General features: G+C 49.9%; 6 protein-coding genes across 6 annotated transcripts; 2 read left to right on the top strand and 4 right to left on the bottom strand.

Moving 5' to 3' along the window:
* Nucleotides 1–68: 68 nt before the first annotated feature.
* On the bottom strand, nt 69–5,889 carry GGI43DRAFT_370355 (uncharacterized protein). The gene is made up of 2 exons (XM_083202535.1): nt 912–5,889; nt 69–838 (listed from the first exon to the last, which is right to left on the bottom strand). Exons 1-2 carry the CDS (start codon nt 5,595–5,597, stop codon nt 641–643), a joined length of 4,884 nt encoding a protein of 1,627 aa, XP_083060875.1. The 5' UTR covers nt 5,598–5,889; the 3' UTR covers nt 69–640.
* Nucleotides 5,890–6,730: 841 nt separating this feature from the next.
* On the top strand, nt 6,731–8,015 carry GGI43DRAFT_370361 (bladder cancer-related protein BC10-domain-containing protein). The gene is made up of 2 exons (XM_083202536.1): nt 6,731–7,028; nt 7,118–8,015. Exons 1-2 carry the CDS (start codon nt 7,012–7,014, stop codon nt 7,545–7,547), a joined length of 447 nt encoding a protein of 148 aa, XP_083060876.1. The 5' UTR covers nt 6,731–7,011; the 3' UTR covers nt 7,548–8,015.
* Nucleotides 7,978–10,639, bottom strand: GGI43DRAFT_370342 (uncharacterized protein). Its single transcript, XM_083202534.1, has one exon. It carries the CDS (start codon nt 10,391–10,393, stop codon nt 8,408–8,410), a length of 1,986 nt encoding a protein of 661 aa, XP_083060877.1. The 5' UTR covers nt 10,394–10,639; the 3' UTR covers nt 7,978–8,407.
* Nucleotides 10,640–12,016: 1,377 nt separating this feature from the next.
* Nucleotides 12,017–12,991, bottom strand: GGI43DRAFT_422696 (carbonic anhydrase family protein; the record flags this gene model as incomplete). Its single annotated transcript, XM_083208143.1, has 3 exons — nt 12,017–12,206; nt 12,268–12,439; nt 12,538–12,991. The coding sequence occupies 3 exons, from the start codon at nt 12,989–12,991 to the stop codon at nt 12,017–12,019; spliced, it is 816 nt and encodes a 271-aa protein (XP_083060878.1).
* A 1,383-nt stretch (nt 12,992–14,374) lies between these two features.
* On the top strand, nt 14,375–16,457 carry GGI43DRAFT_370473 (heterokaryon incompatibility domain-containing protein). Its single transcript, XM_083202537.1, has one exon. The coding sequence runs from the start codon at nt 14,476–14,478 to the stop codon at nt 16,324–16,326; it is 1,851 nt and encodes a 616-aa protein (XP_083060879.1). The 5' UTR covers nt 14,375–14,475; the 3' UTR covers nt 16,327–16,457.
* Nucleotides 16,458–16,631: 174 nt separating this feature from the next.
* Nucleotides 16,632–17,174, bottom strand: GGI43DRAFT_383534 (uncharacterized protein; the record flags this gene model as incomplete). The annotated part of the gene is made up of 2 exons (XM_083203397.1): nt 16,632–16,872; nt 16,987–17,174. 2 exons carry the CDS (start codon nt 17,172–17,174, stop codon nt 16,632–16,634), a joined length of 429 nt encoding a protein of 142 aa, XP_083060880.1.
* Nucleotides 17,175–19,525: the final 2,351 nt, after the last annotated feature.

Genomic DNA, 19,525 nt, shown 5'->3' on the forward strand with positions numbered 1-19,525 from the left:
CAATGCCAAGACTCGAGCCGACCCCAACAAGAAATCAAGCTCACTCCAATGCAAAGCAAAAGCCTATAAATAAGGATCTATAGTATTATAAAGGAGCAAATATGCTTTATTTCCGAAGACACTCGTCAGATTCCATGCAGCCTAAAATACTATCACGAAAACATCCCATCTTCGCCAGTAAATGAAGTGACTAAATGCGAATAAAACTTCCGGACGCCCGCAGAATACGTATTCGGCTACGAAACACCACCAATGTCCTGAAATTGCTGCGTGACGTGTGGCATTACGTATGCGGCACGACACTTTAAACTTTTCCTCGCCCGTATTGTAGGTGCGGGTAGATAAGAAATACAAACTATAAAACCACAGCTGCTTGGCAAAAAAGACAATAGGCAGGGGTCACAACTCAAAAGAAGAACAAATAGTCGCGTGATATAGTGTGAAAATTGAGATATTACACATGATATTTCCCTAAGTCCATTTCCTCTACTAAAATGTACAGTATTCGACATGAATTAAAATAAAAAAAAAAGTATCCGCATCATGCAACTGGGCTTTTACGTTCGCGTACGCCAGGCAATATATAAAATAAGAAAATAAGAAACCATTATGAAAAAAACAAAACCATCGCTGCTGTCGTCTAGTAAAAGTTGGCCAAGATGTGGTTGGATGTTTGCACAATCCACTCGAGCTTGCCTCTGTCAAGGTTGGCCAGGAAGGGATCTGTAGGGAAGCCGTCCTGGATGCCAGCAATCAAAGGCTGCACGCGGGTAATGAGCAGCTGCATCGTTTGCGATGTGCTCTTCATCACCTCACGAGACATGTCGTCATCCCAGTTCTATAATTTATAGCACTCAAGGTTAGCATATCTGGCAATTATTCTTCCAAAAGAGACATGGAAATATACTCACGTAGTTGGGCAGGCTGGCGCCAAACGACCTCACAGCCATCTCAATCCATTCAACCTCCTCCTTCAAACGCGGGTTCGGCTTCAAGTCCTTGGAAATGGTCGCAATCACGACCAGCAGCATCAGCGGCTGCAGGGAATCAAACTTGCCAGGAGGGTATCGGCTCAGGCAGCGGCGGAAAATCTCCGTCTCGCGGCCACTCTGGATCCATTGGATCATGGCGTCCTGCAGACGATTTTCGGCAATGGCTGTCTCGATGACTCGGATACGCTGCAACAGGTCGTTGTCGGCCTCGGCCTCGGTCTTGTTCATCTGGCTGGCATAGGCACCAGCAAGTGCACTCACATTGTTGACGGGTCCGACGTGGTCCGAGGGAGCAGCCGATCCATGGGGGCTTGCCATATGTTGAGATCCACGCATGTATTGAGGGCTTCCATACTGCTGGGGGTGGCTAGTAGCCTGGCTGGGAGCTTGGCTAGGCGGGAAGCTTGTGCGGTGGCTGGCCACAGTGTTAGCGTAGCCATGGGATCCGATGCTGTGAGCAACGCTGGCGGCGTGTGGAACATTGATGCCGCCGGCAGCAGTAACGACAGGAAGCTCAACAGGCTGTTGCTTAAACTTAAGGAACTCGGCCTGGAGCGACGACTGCGAAGCTGCCATGGTAGACACCATATCCGACAACCGGGTAACATAAGAAAGAAGCTGGTCAATCTTGTTGTTGTCCGCGGCATGTTGCGCCTTCAGCTGCTCAAACTGCTCATGGTACTGCTTGTGAATATCAGTAGCCACACGCTGAGCCGCCTGGGTAGCAATGTTGTTGAACGTGGGCGCCAAACGCTGAGAAATTGTGGAAATGACCTCCTGTTGCACGCTAGAGGTGACCACATTGCTGACTCTATCAGAGATGGCGTTGATGAAATCGTTGGATCGTAGCGAGCGGCTAACAGCATGAGGCAGGGCACTTTGGATCTCCTTCTGCACAGACGAAGCCATGTTGACCTGAATCTTATTCTGAACCAAATCGGCCACGGCCTTGCTAGTCTTGTCCCCAATTGAAGGAATCACGACATCAGTAAACTGCTGGTGGATCAAGTTCTCGAGCACCTTCTGGGTGTTCTCGTTCAGAATCTCCGATACCATGTCGAGCAGTTTCAGCTGATGCTGGTTGAAGCTCTCGTCCCTGACACGAGCGCTGTCGTTGATCTTGTTGTGCAAGTTATTCAGCGAAGTCTTGAAGGTGTCAGACACAGTGGCTCCGAGCCTAGTCTCCAGGCTGCCAATGGCAGAGTCGAATGCCTCAGACGAGATGCCACCAGCCAGGCTGTTGATAGCGCTCTTATTGGAAGAGGCAGCAGCCTCGCCCTTGTGCACTGATGCCGATCCGTTGGCATTAGCCTCGGCATCCTTGCCCTTCTTTTTGCGCTGCTTACGCTCAGGCTTCTCGGGGTGGTTTTCCTTAGATGACTGTCCCGGCGTCTCAACCTCTCTGGCGTCGTTCTTAGGCTTGGCAGGAGTAGTTACCTGCTGTTCGATGCCCCGAGGAGTAGTTGCTGCTTCAGAAGAAACGGCCTGAGCAGGCTGCTGCAGAATCTCTCTTGTCGCAGACCGAGTGGCAATGCGCACCGGGGTAGTGTGCTCGGTGGTTGTACCGTTGGTAAGATCCGTCTGCACAGGAGTCTTCAACTTGGACACTGTGACAACGCCTTCGATAACGGCATCGACAGGATCAAGCACCTTGTTGTCCTTGGACCATCCCAGCTCAGCCTGCTTGATCATCAGACAAGCAACGCCCTTGGAATGCATGGCGTACAGCTCAAACAACGTTGGCTCGTCTGTGTCCTGGACCATGGCAGGTGTAGCAAGAATGTCCAAGCTACGCAGAATGCCACGGTTGGCAAAGGAGTACTCTCGAACGCCGCTAATGACAGCAGTACTATCTGGCTGGGGAATAGAGGGGTCCTGGTTGACCAACTTCTGGATGTACTCGGCCTGAGAAACGTTCTTCAGGTTATACTTGGGAGCCGAAAGATGCGCAAAGTAGACCGAGTTGCGAGTGGGGTGGCCGATGATTATCATGCCACTGGCGGGGTGATACATGACGCTGCAAACGGCATCGGATTCCTTGCTGTGAGGCAGGTTGAACTCTTGAACAGGCTTGCCTAGAGCGAGGTCCCACAGCTGTAGAGTGTGGTTTTGCTTCATGCCAACAATCATGTATCTCAGCGCACATCGCTTCTGGTAAGGGCGCTGCTTGTCGAGGAGCAGCACAGATGTCGGCCAAGCCTTTTCGCCCTCTGGAGTACTAGCCAGAGTCATCAAAGGCTCCTTAATCTCCAAAGACGAATGAGCAGGGGCGGGGTTGCGAGGATCTGAGCCTTCCTTGACGGCGGTGAGATCGCGAACGTCCCAGAACTTGACGCGGCCAGACTTGTCCAGCGAGACAACAACAGAGTCGTCCTGGCTAAAGGTAAAGTCCTTACCAGCCTTGCCAGTGTTGATCTTGAGAGAGCATTGGCTCAGCAGTGCCTCGGTATCCGCGACGCGGTCGTGTCCGGGCTTGAAAAGATCGTTCTGCAGGATAAAGGACGGCCAGATGAAGTGAATAGACTTGCCGCGACCGACGGCGAAGAACTCGGGGTGGTTGGTAGAAGCTCGGGCGCGAGTCTTGAGGGCACCACCAGGAGCGTCGCCTTCTTGGGAGTTGATGGGAGGCAGCGCGAAGCCGTACTGCTCAAGATGAGGATCTTCGAGGTGATCCTTTTCACCATCCTTAATCTGGACCCAGTAGACAGTGCCGCTGATACCAGTAGCAATAATAGCCTCCCGGGGAACACCTTCGTAATCGTGTGGGGTGACAGACATGGCGACGTTGAAGATGCGGTCCTTGGTATCTCTAAAAACCTTTGCGTCCTTGCCATCGTCTTGACGAATGACACGTAAGCCACCCTGCTTGGACATGCCGTGTGTCATGTATGACTGAGAGGCAGTGTACAAGTTGCGATCAATCTGATCAAAGTCCTTCTTGAGATGGGCAACGTCCATGATTGACTCTTCGCGGAACTGAGGTCGAGGCTCGGTGGTGTCCTCTTGAAGCGTGATGGAAATCCATGGCTTCATCGGGAAGTTGTAGACTCTGACGGAAGGAGCCTCTTTTTCCTCGATGACGACAATCTCATCCTGATCAGCGCTCTCCCAGCTGTCCGCAATTCCGTGATTGTCAATCTCTCTGGGTTCGCGAGCCTCTTCTTTGGAAAGATGCTCCTCAGAGGAACCAAATCCGCGGTGCTCGTGATCAGATTTGATCTCTTCAATCGTGTGCTTCTCAATGGAGCGAGTAGCATCAGAGTAGTTGGACGGTTGAACCCAGTCACTCTCATCATGAGGTCGGACGGTGGCACTGTCGGCATAGTTGGATCCGGTCTCACGCTCAGCCCTGTCCAAGGCCTCTTGGGCGTCGCGATCGGCTCTACCGGCAAGATCATGAACGGCCTCGGAAACAGTCTCTCTGTTCTTATCAATGTTGACGAAGCTGCCAAAATCAGAAGTCGTGGGCGTCTGCTTTATAGACTGCTGAGTAGAATGGTGAGAGTGCTGAGAGTGATGCGAATGGTGCGATTGATGCGAATGAAGAGATGAAGCCCGGTCAAGACTATGTCTAAACTGCTGGGGGGGACTCTGCAGAGAGCTTCGCTCGCTGCCGGCGAAGGGATTAGAGCCTGCTGGCGAGCTCTGATCCTTCTTCAAGATGTGGAATGCAGGCGGAGGGCCAGAGCCGTGGGCGCTGCCGGTACTATGAGGCGACATCTGGTTCAATGTGCCCGCCAGTGCCTGGTACAGAACCGACACATCTGCGGGGTCCTTTGGTGTAGGAGAGAAGATGGGGTTGGCGTTGGCAGTGCCATGCCCAGCAAAGGCCTCGACCTGCTGCTGGTACAATTGTTGCGGGTGGTATGCGGTCGGATGCTGCTGCTGCTGCAAGTGCTGCTGCTGGTTCTGTTGCTGGTGATGGCCATAGTAGCGGCTGCTCGTCTCTGACATATGCTCCTGCGATTGTGGGGTGTGTTGATTAGAGCGTGAAGACTCAACCAGCAGAGGCTGGTCGGTCTGGCTAGGCTTGGGCCTGTTGAGGAGATTGAGAAGGTACGATCTCGTATCAGGGGGCGGCGTTCCGTTGGCGAAGGGATTCGCAGGCTGGGCCTGGACTTGGGGCGGCGTGGGAGCAGGCTTGGGCTCTTCAATCTCGTGAGTGCCTCTCATAAGGGCAGCGAGCAGGCCCGTTGGATCGGCCGCCGTAGGGGCTGGCTGATGGATACGGGGCTGGAACTGGTTCTGGGACTGCATCTGGAGATGTTGGATACGCTGGTACTGCTCTTCGTCGTCTTCGTCGTCTTCATCGTTTTGCCTCTCAGGCTGCTGCTGCTGCACCGACGATGGCTCTGGGTGGGAATGAGACTGGGAGGGTGACTCGCCGGCCTGCTGATGCTGCTGGGCGGATGATAAGGATGCTGGCAGCGGAGCCTGAGCATGAGCCTGAGCTTGACCCTGGCCGCTCTGGTTCAACGCCTGCAGCGGCTCCTTGGAGCCGCCGGGGCCACTAAACTTGAGCAGGTTCAGCAGATTGGCGGTTCGCTCTGAATTGGGCCCGACGCCGCCAGACACGGGCGGAGTTGGTGCAGGAGGCAGATCCATGATGGAGACGAGCTGCGAATTGGGAGGCGACGGAGCGATGCGATGCAATGCAGAATTGGCTGCCGCTGCCGCGCTGCGCGAGAGAAGACGTGGAGGCGGGAGTGGAGCGGCCCGACGCTGCGTGTCTTTTTTTGTTTCTTGTTTGGAGGGGTTGAAGAACCTTTGCGGCGAGTGCGGGGAGGAGAGAAGATAAGGGTGATGGCGAGGAGGAAGGATGGAGGATGGAGGTTGGGAGAAACAGAGATGTTGTATGCGCTTCGGGTCTGGAGTCGGGAAGTTTTGTTGAAAGGAGTGGAAAAAAAACTTGGCCCAAGTCAGGTCACAATTCACTCGGCCGTAGCGTAGCGCAGCACAAGGCAGCCTCGCTATGGCGGCCAGCTAAATTTCTTAGTCTAGTGCGTGCTTCTGCTTCTGCTGGCCACTAGCCGCGGAAACAAAGATGTGCGGGAGGACGCTTGTTTGCGCTAGAGCCTCCACTGGAGACGCGCCTGTAAATCCCACCAGTTTGCGGCGCACGGGCTGCTGAAGAGTTTAAGCTCCGGCGTGTTAGTCAGCACGAAGAGCCCAAAACCTTGCCTTTTTAGAATGTCTGGAGATTTCATGCACGAACAAGGGGAAACTCGAGATGAAAGGAAATCCGCTTGGAAAAGGGAAGAGAATTTTACGGGACTAGTTATTTTAGTAACAGTCCAATCAGGCAACAAATCAACAAAGGAGAAAAAAACAGCAAGGCATTTCAGTGCCTTTATGCGTGCACTAGCATGTACCCACTGCTGCCAACTCACACACACACACCACACCTCCCAGCACGTCACAGATGCCCAACCACAAAGCCCGAAGCGAGACAGATAAGGAAGAAGGGAAGGGAAAAAAGCCAATGAAAAAAATCAAGTAGTACAGGACATGAGTCTGTCTAAATTTAGCAAGAAAAAAAACCTCTTTGAATACAGCTATTTGCCCAACACCAAGGCAGCATGAAAGACACAGGGGAAGACTGGGAAAATGCGGTGTCGAGTCCACCACAGCCTCGTGTGGCGCACCACTAGCTCAGCCTCACCTCGACTTGAGCGCCAGTAGAGTTTATCATATCTCCAGCTATCTTGGACCTTTTCTACGACAAAACTGCCAGCAGTAATATTGTCCGTCTTACATGAGAAGGGACAAATTCCCCAATTTTGCTCATTTGTTGCTTATTTTGGGAATTGAATTCATTTTGCTATTGTCTCTGAGCTGGACTCTCCATCACATGCTTGGCTATTCAATTTCAGTAATACCACATAACAGGCCTCGCCACTCTTGACCTTTTTCCACTCTCAAGGGAGCTTCAACTTTTCAACTCCCTCCTCCACTCGGGATTAATCTCGCTCTCTTTCCTTTATATTTCGTCTCTGGTATCGCCGCCACCGAAGCCGCCATGTTTTGCCTTCGCAGGTTCGTTTCCCCTTGTTCCCCCAAGCATCTCAATACCATCCCTTGTCTCTTTGTAAATCACCACAGCCAGCTAACAATACAATCCACAGTTGGCTCCCGCTCCTCTTCATCCCAACCAACGCCTCGCCCGCTTTCATCCTTCTCTTCTTCATCTGCACCTATTTCCTCAACCGGCCCTGCGTCTACTGCTCCGTCCTCCTCCTCATCCTCTTCCTCACCTCCTGCAACTGGTCCGACCGCTGCTTCTTCGACCTCGGCAGCAACTGGTTCCAGCCCCGACCGACCGTCGCCACGCCGTTCCTCGAAGACGAAGCAAGCGACCTTCTCGCCCATCACGCCTTCAATGAGTCCGTCGTCGATATGCTCAATTCCACCGCCAAAGCCGCAGCCCGCGCCGCCGCCGAGGAGATTGCCGTGCTGAGAAACGAGTGGACGGGCGTTGGCTTCGAGTGGCTGCGCAATATGCTGGGCAAGCGGGAATGGAGGATCGACTGCATGGACATTTACATCAGGCTGTAATGGATAATGATGACAAAAACCAATGGTAACAGCGGCGACAGAGCGCCGAGGTTGGAATTATGAACATACGACTATTTAATTGATGACCTTGGGCGTTGGACAGAAAAATTAGAAAAAGAAGGGGGCCATAGATTCTTTCGTTACGCCAGCGCAAGGATATGAACATACGGGCTACAGCATTTTGTCTATTATTTTTTTATCTACCTTGATTGGTTTCCGCTACCTGTAATAATACACTGCATCACCATATAATTGGGCGCGCGTCCCCAGCTTGGCGACGGGTACCTATCGCTCGGGATGACACTTTTGTAATACAGTTGACGTAGCCGCCGCGGCTAGTGGGGTCCTGTATTTCTTCAGCGTCAAGCCACAAAGCTTAGGCCTATGAAACGTGCATGAATAAATAGACGGCCATTTATCACCTCAATGTTTCAAAGCGTAGACATGATCGGCTACGTTTAACACCAAGACGGGGAAATAGATATATGTTTGAAAACAAGTCTATTTATTGTTTCATTGTCCTCTAAATAGGTAGGTACCAAGGTATGTATAATGGGCTTCGCGCAATCAAATAAACCACCACCTAGGTATCTGGGCACTAAATAATATCCAAAAGACTTCCATTGTACAACAATCCAACATTCCAGTCTTATTATAAGTACGCATCTCTCTCAAGCTAATTACAGAATTTTCCACTCCCCAAAATAAACATAATCATATCCGTCGCGGCATATATCCGTCTTTCCAGCTCGTTACTTGCATACTTACATCATTGGTATTCTTCATCATTCGCTGGTCAAAATAGCAGAGAGAGATAGAAAGAGAAAGGGAAGAAAATAGAAGCAGAAGAAGAAAATAAATTACCATTTGAACCCGAACCAGCTCGAATATCCTTGTCCATGCATATCCTCCTCATCCTCAACATAATCCTCGCCCAAAGTAAGCGTCTCTCCTGCAAGCATCTTATCCACAATAGTCTCTTCGTCGTCGTCGTCGTCGTCAGAAGAGTCCGAATCCACAGATGGCATGTCGGTCTTGGCCACAGTGGACATCTCGGTGACTGTAGCAGTCATCCACTTCTCAACGGTCTGTGGCTCCACGGCAGGGCAAGGGTTCTCTTCGTCATTGTTGATTTGAGACAGGATGTCATCCACGGGCGAGGTTCCATCTGCAGTTCCAGCCTCTCCCTCTAACTCTATTCCCTCTCCTTCGCCACCTTCCCTCAGGACTGCTGTCGGCACCTCAGCATCTGTACCAAGCGGCTGGAAGGAAACAACATCATCAAGTCGATTGCCAACGCCACCACGAAGCGCAACTACCACAGTGAGGGCGCTCAGGAGGAGGATAGCAAGGTTTCTCTTATCATCCAGCAGTGCCTTGAAGGCGCTGACAGCCATGTCGGGAAAGCTGCCGGCCTTGAAACGCCGCTGTTGTTTGCCAGACGATTCGTCTTGGGGCGCGAATCCCATCGATGACCGGCCGCCCATGGAAGATCTGGTCGAATGCTGGCGGTACTTGCCGGAAGAATTCGTGTCGTATGAGGTCTGTCGGCGGTGTGCCTTTCCATCTTGTGCCATGAAGGACTCGTCGCCATCATTCTCTTCGCGAACATGGTCATCAAAATCCTCGTCTTCCCGCTCATCCTCAACATCCTGGATACGAGATGATATTGGCCGCCTGCCTGCTCTGCTCTTGGAGTGAATGACTTTGTCCTGACGCGCGGCGATGTGGACGAGTTCGTCCTGAAGCTTGGCGTCCATCATGGGCTCCAGCTCAATGTCGACTCGCTCCATCTCCTTCCAGCAGGCCTCCCACGCACCAGCCCTCATCAAGCCGTTGCTAGCATAGACCTTGACGCGATAAATTTTGCCGGCTCCGAGAGCGTCGACTGGAATCTCAGAAGAACAGGTGGTGCACCAGTGAGTCGGCTTCTTATCATTGCTGGGGAGCATCTCTCCGTCCTCGTCAAAGGCATCGTCTTCATCGCTGTCGTGCTCATCAGCAAAAGGCATCTCGTTGGAAGGGCCTAGGTAGTGGCCGCATTCCAGGATACGTGCTCGTCGCTTAAAGGGGAGCTCCAGAGCCTCCAGAAGGCGCTCTTCCATAACCTCAAAGTCGTTCTGAGGGTGGGGCAAAAGGACACCACGGTCTTGGATGGTGTCGCCAATGGTGTCCTGGAGCTCTCGCCAGGCCTCTCGCAGCGTCTTGACGCCCTCGCTCAGCTCACTGGTCTTGGCCTCGTCCAAGACTTCGCCCCACGGCCATCGCAGCGGCAGCAGAGTGACGTGCAGAAGCACCAGGGGCGGGTCGTTTTTCTTGAAGCGCGGCGGGGTTTTCTTGGGCGAGTACTGCGGCGGCTGGCTGCTGCCCGGCGAGCCTATGCGAGAGACGGTGGGCAAGGCGCTGCGACGCCCAGAGCGAGGCTGGCCGCCCGAGACAGACGGCGCTGGAGAGTTCATTTGCAAATTCTTGACAGACGAAGGCGACCTGAAAGGCGGTCGCGGGGCACCCTTGGCGGAGGGCACAAAGTCGGCCTCGGTCTCGTACTGCTGGATGTCGGAAATGCGCGGAGATCTGGCGTCGTTCTTGCGAGGGGCGTCCTCGGACACTGAGCCCATGGAGCTGCGCGGGCTGTTGTCGCTGAAGACGTCGTCCTCGTTCTCGTGCGAGCTGTTGTCGCCGCCGTCTACGTGGGACATGTCGCCTTCTTCGTCGTCGTAGTGTTGAAGGACACTCTCGTCTACGTCTTCTTCGTAGCGGTATTCGTCTTCCATGCTAGGGCCACTGCAGGCTGGGTCGTTGTGGATGTCAAAGTCTGGACCCTGTGCCCTCGACTGCCGGGGCATGAGGGGGGTGAAATAAAGAAAGCTTAAAAGAGAGAGCGAGCCGAGATTCGCTCTCCAGAGGCTGGTCGGTTTATTATGTACGTGATTGAATTCGCTAACCCAACAAAATAGACGCCCACAACGCTGGACGGGAATAACAATAGTACGATGTACAGTACAAGTTAATGTATGATATAATCGTGTCAACGACTGCAAAATGGATAAAGAAGAGAAAAAGGCACAAGGAGGATCAGAGATTCCCCAATGGAGTGAGATGTGATAGTCAAATATGGAGAGGGCTGCAGTGCGTGCAGATGTGGCTTCGCTTGGTTGGCCCAACCTCCTGCAGCCGCTTAGTTGGGATATTTGTTTACGGCCGTTGCCCTGCCAAAAAGCGGCGGACCGTCTCTATCGCGGGGCTTGATTGGTGAACACGCCACTAGCGACCAACCCCTTGAGCCTGTAGACGCCCAAGAACGGTGCTTTTTTTCTTTAACAGCGCCGTCAATTGAATGATTGAATGGTGCAGCTGCGTCTTATGCAAGGATGAGACAGAGAAGAAGCAAAGAAGCGCTGAATGCATCCCATTTGCAGCGACCCAATTGAGTCTTTTCTTCGCCGACAGCAGCATCAACACCGACATGTGTGCTTTGCAGCCTGAAGCGATCCGATAGATGCCTTACGTTGATGTTACATGCACACACATTTTAGCGGTAGTTTTCCCCTGTCAGCGGTCCACAATTCCAGTCTTTCCAGCCAGGGGGACATGAAACTGACGGTTGGCAATTGGTAGGTGGCAGAAGCGACGAATTGTTTGTTTACTGCGACAGTAGCAGCGTCAGTTTATAGGGCCAAGAGCGGTTAACCTGGAGATGCTGGCGGTAGAATCATCCATTCTCCGTACAAGAAGTTGTTGATCAACAGGAGGAAGGACAACTGTGGCAAATAATTCAATGCAAGCAAAATCCATAATCACGATCTGCTACTGCTTGTAGTATGGCGTGCCAACCTCGACTGAATAGCGGCATAAACAAATGCCGCCAACGCGTAACCTCCACTCTCACCGCCAGATCGATCAGGCTATTTGCTCTTCATCTTACATAAGGTAGTAACAAAATCCATGTTCTCGTAGAGTTGACAGTGAGAGTACCTACTTCGTACTATGAGTTCAATGATACCGTAGCAGTACGAGTTGACAGCTCAACTCGACTAAGATGAACCTTCGCGGCATTTCCCGCCCTGCCATTCTCGATAAACTGTGGAGCTGTCACATCCACTGCGCTTCCTATAAAAGATGGGAATAATAGTAACATCTTGTAAGTTGAAAGTTTATTTCAAGCCAAGACATCTTCAATAAAGTCCCTGCATATTGTTGACACTTGAGGTGTGCTAAATACACCCTTACATACAACAACTCCACAATTCGCAGTAGTAAAAAGCTTCACGGGAGCTATCCATTTCAGTCAAAACTTTTGACGTACTATTAATAAGTTTATCTATTATTATTATATTTTATACTTTTACTTTTTCATACCCCAAAGAAGAACAAGACGCCCATTCACCCAGCCCATTTACTGTACATATAGACACACATGCAAACTTATGTACAGCTACTAATAACACACAATTCGTTAACTCAACAGCTTATTTCAGCTCGTTGGCAGCGTTCTGGAGCAGGTTCACGCCGCCAAGCTTGTTCTGAGTGTAGCGAGCGTTGAACTTGAGCACGTCCTTGACGCGGCCATAGGTAACCTCGTCAATCTGGAGGGGCTGAGTGCTGATGTACCAAGCAACGCCCTCAGTGCAAGGAGGAGTGGTCAGCGAGCCAGAGTAACTGTTTCGTTTAAAGTCAGCTTCAAGGCTATCAATCCTACGTTTTCAGGCTTTCAACTTACGTGTAAATGGTGTTGGACTTGAGGTGGCTCTCCAGCGCAGCAAACAGGAGAGGTCCAGTCTGGGTAGTTTCGCCAGGAGTAGCAATCTCGTTGACGCGCTCAAAGACTGAGGACAGCAGGACGTCGGGCAGACCGAGAGAGATCAGGAAAGCAACAACGGCAGTGGACTTGTCTATTCAGAGCCAAGAAAAAACGTTATTAGCATAATCTTGGCATAAGACCTAGGAGAGTATCCCATGACTGGATTACAAGGTACGCCTCATTACTCACCAGCGGTAGAGAAGACAAAGTGCAACTCCATAGGATGGTACTCAGAGTTGATTCTGTGCTCGCTAGGAGTGTGGAAGTGAAACTGAGCCAGCTTGTAGTTCTTGCCGCCGGCCTTGAGGGTTCCGTTGACGGGCACCTCAAGAGTGCTGCCCAGGTTCTCAAACTCGGTGCCAAAAGGGTAGGCGTCCACGTTGAAGGAGATGGAGCTGCCCTGGGCGGTAGCAATGGAAGAGTCCAGGACAATGGGAGACTGGTGCTGGCCGGTGGCACACAGCTTGTTGGCAGTCTTGTTGAGGCCGTACCAGTTCAGAGGGCCGATGAGGCCATTGTAGCCGAAAGTGCTGACCGGGACGGTGTGCTCTCGGGGGTAGAGATGGGTTCCGTAGTCGCAAGCAGCAAACACCGGAGCGGCCAGAGCGAGGGCAGCAGCCGTAACCTGAGCGAATCGAGTCATCTTTGCGAATTGAGTGAAATTCGAATAATTCGAGTTTAGGACAAACAGCTTCTGAAGAGACCAGTTGACGGCGAAACCAACAAGATGAACGGGCTAAGGACTCTAAATGTAGTTCCGCCAAGGAAAGGGGATGAGCTTATAAAACGCGATATAATCTCGGATGATGCGACCCTCTCCCAAACCCCCGGCACTCTTTCAGCCTAACTTATTTCGATTCATACAGTGGAGTAGGAGGAGTATGGTATATAGACGACCATGTAATTATTATAAATATGTTAGCTCTCGGTCGCTTACACCGGCTCGAAAGGTAATTCATGGCTGGGTAAAAAGAAGAAATTTCTCTTTCGTGATAATATCTCCCAATAAATAGCGAGCTTCCAAATATCTCTGAGATATTTTGTTGCGTCTATGAGAGAGAGTAAAAGATAATTCGCAAGCCACTAACAAGTTTCGTAGGCATTTAGCAGCTGTTTCCTCTATATTATCCCAGCCCCCAGATCCTCCTGTGTTCTTTTTTATCTCCTGTACTATACTTCGATTGCGCGGTCTTGATATCTGCAGCTTTCTCGTCCAGCTCGTACACAAGATCTCTATTCTTGTGGTACGAATTTGACGAGCTTGGGTTTCGGTTCTATTTCATTGTCTTCTTTTTCTCTGTTTATCTATGTAATGGTTTCTCTCATTCTACAACTGCTAAATAATCATTTTGGTTGGTATAGGAGTTTCCATTTATATATATATATATTCATAATAACCGTACTATATTAAGCATGATACAAGCTCATCACAGATAGAAATCCCCTTTGTCGTAGGTAGTTGTCCAAGTCTTTCAGAAAAGAACAGTCACAATCGCTTAGAGAACCGAGTTCTCTTTATTGATATCTACATATATAATTATTTATTCTATTTGAAATCTGAATAACCAATTTCAGCCTGGGTACAGTGTTGAATCGGACTGACAACTAAGCTACATGTACATAGCTAATCCTAGCTAACTTATATGTTATGTTAGGTGCGGGGAAAAGAGCAGGGTTCTCGGTGCTAGTGCAAAGCAGCCATATTGATAGTGAGAGAAAGAGGGTATTTACTATTTAAAAGATTATCAAGTAACGCAAGGAATCGGAGAAACGCGAAGCCGTGCGCATATGTGAATATATGGAGAGCCATCTCTTAAGTTCCAATTGCCGAACAGACTTTACCTACAGAAACCTACGAAATGAGATACAATTAGGCGCGTTATTAACCATAAAGCATCCAATTAATTGAATTCTGCCATTAGTTCAAGTAGAGATGTGATATCTTGCATATGTGCTGCTGCCTGCATGTCATGTCACATGATCAATAGGATTCAATGCCTTTCCTGTCCACAAAAGGATGAATTCTCAGCGCTTCAAAGTCACATTAAATCGCTAGTTTAGAGGGTGCAATTTTGAGTCCAAGAATTTATGCAGCCTCGAGACGAATCCTTGTAGGTCTTTACGAATATGAGGCTAATCAACACACGGACCTTAAAGCTTCACCAATTCCACGGCAAGCCGCCACCTTACGCCATTCTGTCCCATACTTGGGGCAGAGAGGAGGTGTCTTTTCAAGATTTCCACTCGCCAGATCTGCGAGAAAAGCTAGCTGGATTCTCTAAAATTAAATCTGCTTGCAAGCAAGCATATAGCCACGGCTTGGATTACGCTTGGGTTGATACATGCTGCATCGATAAGAGCAGCAGCGCAGAACTTAGCGAATCAATCAATTCCATGTTCAAGTGGTATAAAAATTCAGAAATCGCCTATGCATTCTTGGAGGATTACCCATCTCCAAAAATCGAGAAAACTCCTCTAAGTACAACATCTGTTGGCTTTGGCCACAGCCGGTGGTTTACTCGAGGCTGGACTTTGCAAGAGCTTATTGCACCTCCGCGACTCGAATTCTATAATAAGTCATGGGAGAAGATTGCAGAAAAGACGGCTGTTGCAAAGTCACTTGCGGTGATCACGGGGATTGATGCCTTTGTTCTCGACGGCTCGGGCCCCCTTCAGCAGGTCAGTGTAGGAAGGCGTCTAAGTTGGGCTGCCAGTAGAGAAACAACTCGCGAGGAAGATCTTGCATATTGTCTATTCGGACTGTTCGATGTTAATATGCCCCTAATTTACGGAGAAGGAGAGAGGGCTTTTCTTCGACTGCAGGAACATATTCTTCAACAATCTGATGATCACACAATCTTCGCCTGGCGGGCCGCAACTCCTTCGACAGATCCAGATATGGCATATGGGCTGTTTGCAAAATCTCCAAGAGATTTTCACAATTTTGTGGACAAATCACAGCGCAGAGGACTGCCGGAATACAAAATTCATTCCAGGTTTGATAGATTAACACGTGTTTGGGGATCCAAAGTACCGCAAGATCCAATCACCATGTCCAACAAAGGGATTCACGTCACTTCCCTCGTCAAAGACCTTCGAAAACCTTGGGCTTCTGGAGACCTTGTGATTTTACTACTCAACTGTTGTTTTGACGCAAATCCCTCAGCTACTGCAGGTATATATCTCAAGCGCCTCGGCGCGGACCGATATGCTCGAGTCCGAGGAAATGAGTTGGCTAGGGTCCATCCCGATGCCAATACTACGCTAGCTTCCGTATGCGGAATCAAGAGCACTTCGGATATCATTGGGTTATATTTTGAAGAGCCTTGGACTACGATGACAAGAGTGCTCGAGGAGTCTCTCGAGGAAGAGATATCTCAAATGGGGACCGAATTAGTCAGAAAACGCTATCAAAATGCCTTTTATTTGAAACGAAACCTCCTCCAAGGCAACAAACCGTTTCATGGATCCCAGCTTCGTCAGATGCTGATTATGGATTCACACGAAATCTGGCGCTCTTTTCGATTCGACGTCAAAAGTCACGATGGCGATCTTGTCATGAAAACGTATCCAAACTTCAAAGCGGTGTTGGTGTTCGAGTCCTCTGGACACGAGACATCATTTCTCCTCTTCTTGGTAACCAGAATTAACAACAGGAATTACGAATACGACGTTGATGCTGTTTCCCTAACTCCCGATGACGCGAGAGAGTGGTATCAGAATCTCTCCACAGTAGAAGAGTTTATACAGACAAAGATAAGGCTACAAGCTCGTCAGACCACCCCAAGCATCAAGATATCACTGTCTCCAGTCAGTATACATGGAATCAATATGCAAAGCATTGGAATACCACAGCCGTCATTCATTTCGTTTCGTGGTCGAGCATCTAAAAATATTTTTAAAGCTGTCTACTTGATTTTATTACTTATGCTCCCAATCGAAATAATGGCTTTTGAAAATGACAAGTCACCAAGGTGACAGGCAGAAAGGGGTATGGCAAGGATAGTGTTAAATCGGACTGATCCATGGAAGCGACTGCATTCAGCAACAGCATCTGATTAAATTGTTTTGACATTTGGTTGCTCGCTAAAGAAAGCTATTAAGTAAACATGTATTTTTTGCATCCTTTCATGCTCTATCGTATTCGTCATAAAAATTGTCAGCTAATTCAAAGCCTGTAGCTGTTATCCAATTACTTTCTATAAGTGGCAAACCTTTATTCCACACCGAGAGTCTCATTCTATGAACAACCCTCTCTTTCTATTACTTTCCGTATCCACCACCTACAGCGAGCAGTAGTCCTGGGTAACGGTGACAATCTCAGTCCTCGTAGGCGTGTGAGCGGTGACGGTTGTAGGCTTGATGCCCCAGCAAGAGCAGGCAGAGGAGTATCCCTTGGCACCATCGCAAGCAGAGGCATAGGTGGGGACAGCGGTGGGACAGACGGTGGCGGCGGCGTAGTTGACGTTGTTCTTAGGCTTGGCGGTAATACCGGGGTGAACAGTGACGGTGATGGTGGTGGTTCTTCACACCCAGTTAGCAGGATTATCGTAAGTCGATGTACTCTTTCGTGTTTAAAGACACATGTAGTTAAATAAAGTAGTTGGGTGAATGAGTGAGTGGTGAGTGAGTACATACACAGCATTAGGAGTGACAGTAGCTCGCATAAAGCTGGAGCAGTCGGCCTTGCGAGAGGAAATAGGGAGCAGACCATCACGGGTACCAGTGACAGCACGAGCGCAGTTGTCAGCATTGCAGCCGTTAGTACGCTCAATGAGGCCAGCCGCGGCGGCAGCAACAAATGACAGGACAATAGCAGCCTTCATATTTGCGATATTAGACGAGTGTGGTTGATAGGAGACGGTAGAGACTTGAGTTGCGATCCGCTGGGGTGGATGATGATTGGCCAACACAGGAATACAGGAAAAGGGACAAAACAAAGGCAAGACGGGATGAGAGCGCCACACAGCTACTATATAGTAGTCGAAGAGAACTTGAACTCGGGGCCGAAATTGAATTAGACCGGCTGATGGCCGCTTTGGGGATTCACAAGGAACTAAAGCAGCGTATTCCATTCTTACAGGCCCTCGTCGGCGCGACCAGCCGAATCCAAACGCATGGCTTCCCTGTCACTTCAACTCCATCCCGGAAGCTAGCAGAGGTTCCCGGGGTTGGGCAGCTCTAAAAAGCCTCGTGGCTGATATCTCTCCACCTATCGGGGCCTCTCTATCTCCCATGAGGCGGGAATAATCTGGGGCTGAAGATGGTCAAAGGGTCCATTTCTGGAGTTTGATGTAACTCATCCAAGCTTACGGAGTACTCTAGCTCAGCTTAAGCTTAGACAAAGCAGATTGCAAAGGTGCGAATCCCTCGGTGGCCGTGTTGGGAGAATTGGAAGAGGGTGCAATTGCTGCTGGATCGACTAGGTTCTTGGTCCCCTGTATACCAAGAAAACCACCCTGGTTAATATTGGTATTAGTACGCACTTTGTGCGGCGATGCAGTTGTAAAATTCCGTCAACATCAGTAAGTGGCTCCAGTCTGCTATCCGTACGATCCGCTGGTACGATGCAGGGCCATAGCAGCTCTCAAGCTCAGCCAGTTGGAGCAATGATACCCTGCTCAGAGACGCGTACTCCTGATTCCATCCACCGGTACTCATGTTTGTGCAAACATGATGATTTGCTTTGGCTGGAGCTGCATTAGCTCAGACCAAGATGGATTCGTATTTCCGTAATGGGCATAGGAGTGTTTGTCTCAGCCGCAGCATCGAATCCTGCCAGATCCTAATCCAGCAACTCATCAATGTCTGCTAAATCTCTGCGAGTAAACACGCCAAGTCTTCTTTCGGTTACCACGGCAGGTGAACATCGCGATGTTCCCAGAGGTTCGGGTGCAGGAATGCAGGAACCCAGCATGGGAGCCAGTATTTCGCCTGGTAGCAAGGGGGCTTATTAGAAGGCTGGGTGAAACTGGGAAAAACGCTCACTCATGGGTAAAAGCTTCAGCCGGTACGAGCATAAGTCCCTTGGCAGCAACTAGTTATGCCTTTAGCAGCATCACCGGAATGTCTGCAGGACAAGGGATCAGAGGGAAAAGTTCAGATGCCAAGATGCAAGCTCAGGTCGGTCTCATGCCGTCATCAATTGGCGTGGCCTGATGGAGGAATTGGCACGAAGCATGTGCTCTAGCGGTGCTTGTTAGCCCTAATTCCTTCTAGCGGGAGCCTAAACTGCAGGTACTGGGACGCTAACAGCGCTGTATTACCCGCTATGGCCGGTTTGACAGGTGCCTCTATTGGACAATGCATGTGCTGGGGTATCGCGTGTAATTTATCGGATGGGTCCGAAATGATACAGGTGCATTGGCTTGAAGAAATAAATCCGCAGCGGAAAGGAATAGGCAAATGTAAAGAGTAGATGCCTAAGTAAAGGAAAAGGTTGTTTGCCAAGATAGTCAGGGGATAGAATCTCTGTCATAATAATATCCACGTGGCAGCCCATGCCGGAACGCTTTCTGGAGCTTTTTGGAAGACACTTTGTTTTGCTTGTGTGTACTCATAACTATTAAGAGAGAGTAAAGTATGCATTTCGGCCGCCTTATGATTAGGTATTCTAATAGATACGTCGAGACAGACAATCATGGCGTAAGGACGATAGAACTTACGGAGCAGAAGTCTTGTTTCTTCAATGCCTACCTACTCTTTGCTCTTTGATAGCAACAAGGTTCTATCTTGATGCCTAGATCTCTAGCACTTGCTCAGGTTCAGGGGAATCCGTGAGAGAGCGGCTCCAGACTTGACGGCACACTCGGAAGCCTAGGTAGTTGCTCTATTCGGTGTAACGTAGCTTGGGCCGTGGCTGAGGATACGTGTGGATATCTGCACAAGCTCAGCATTACTATATGCAGCAGCCTCTAACAGTCCATTGAAACTTCATTGGATATATCGAGGATGTCTACTTCATCGTCGCCAAAGCTATATATCGTCAGACCAGCTGTTGGTCCTCATGTTCAGTCATATTTTAGTGTGGAACTCGGATCCAGATGCACAATTCGACCCCATCGGCAGCATCCGAGCCAAATCGGGCAATCATCACGCCCATCGATCGTTGGACCCAGCAGCTCCAATTGTTTGGTGATCGGCGGAAAAAAAAAACTTCTATTCATCAGTAGTCAAA

This window comes from Trichoderma evansii (assembly GCF_050947405.1).
Source record: "Trichoderma evansii strain SZMC 28006 chromosome Unknown GGI43scaffold_9, whole genome shotgun sequence".
NCBI lineage: Eukaryota > Fungi > Ascomycota > Sordariomycetes > Hypocreales > Hypocreaceae > Trichoderma > Trichoderma evansii.

What these genes read in the sequence shown, in the direction of transcription:
- GGI43DRAFT_370473 (XM_083202537.1), top strand. Translation starts at nt 14,476, where the DNA reads ATGAGGCTAATCAACACACGGACCTTAAAGCTTCACCAATTCCACGGC.
- GGI43DRAFT_370342 (XM_083202534.1), bottom strand. Translation starts at nt 10,393, where the DNA reads ATGCCCCGGCAGTCGAGGGCACAGGGTCCAGACTTTGACATCCACAAC.
- GGI43DRAFT_370355 (XM_083202535.1), bottom strand. Translation starts at nt 5,597, where the DNA reads ATGGATCTGCCTCCTGCACCAACTCCGCCCGTGTCTGGCGGCGTCGGG. An exon ending in GCGCCAGCCTGCCCAACTAC is followed by an intron (nt 839 to 911) that starts GTGAGTATATTT and finishes TATAAATTATAG; the next exon opens with AACTGGGATGACGACATGTC.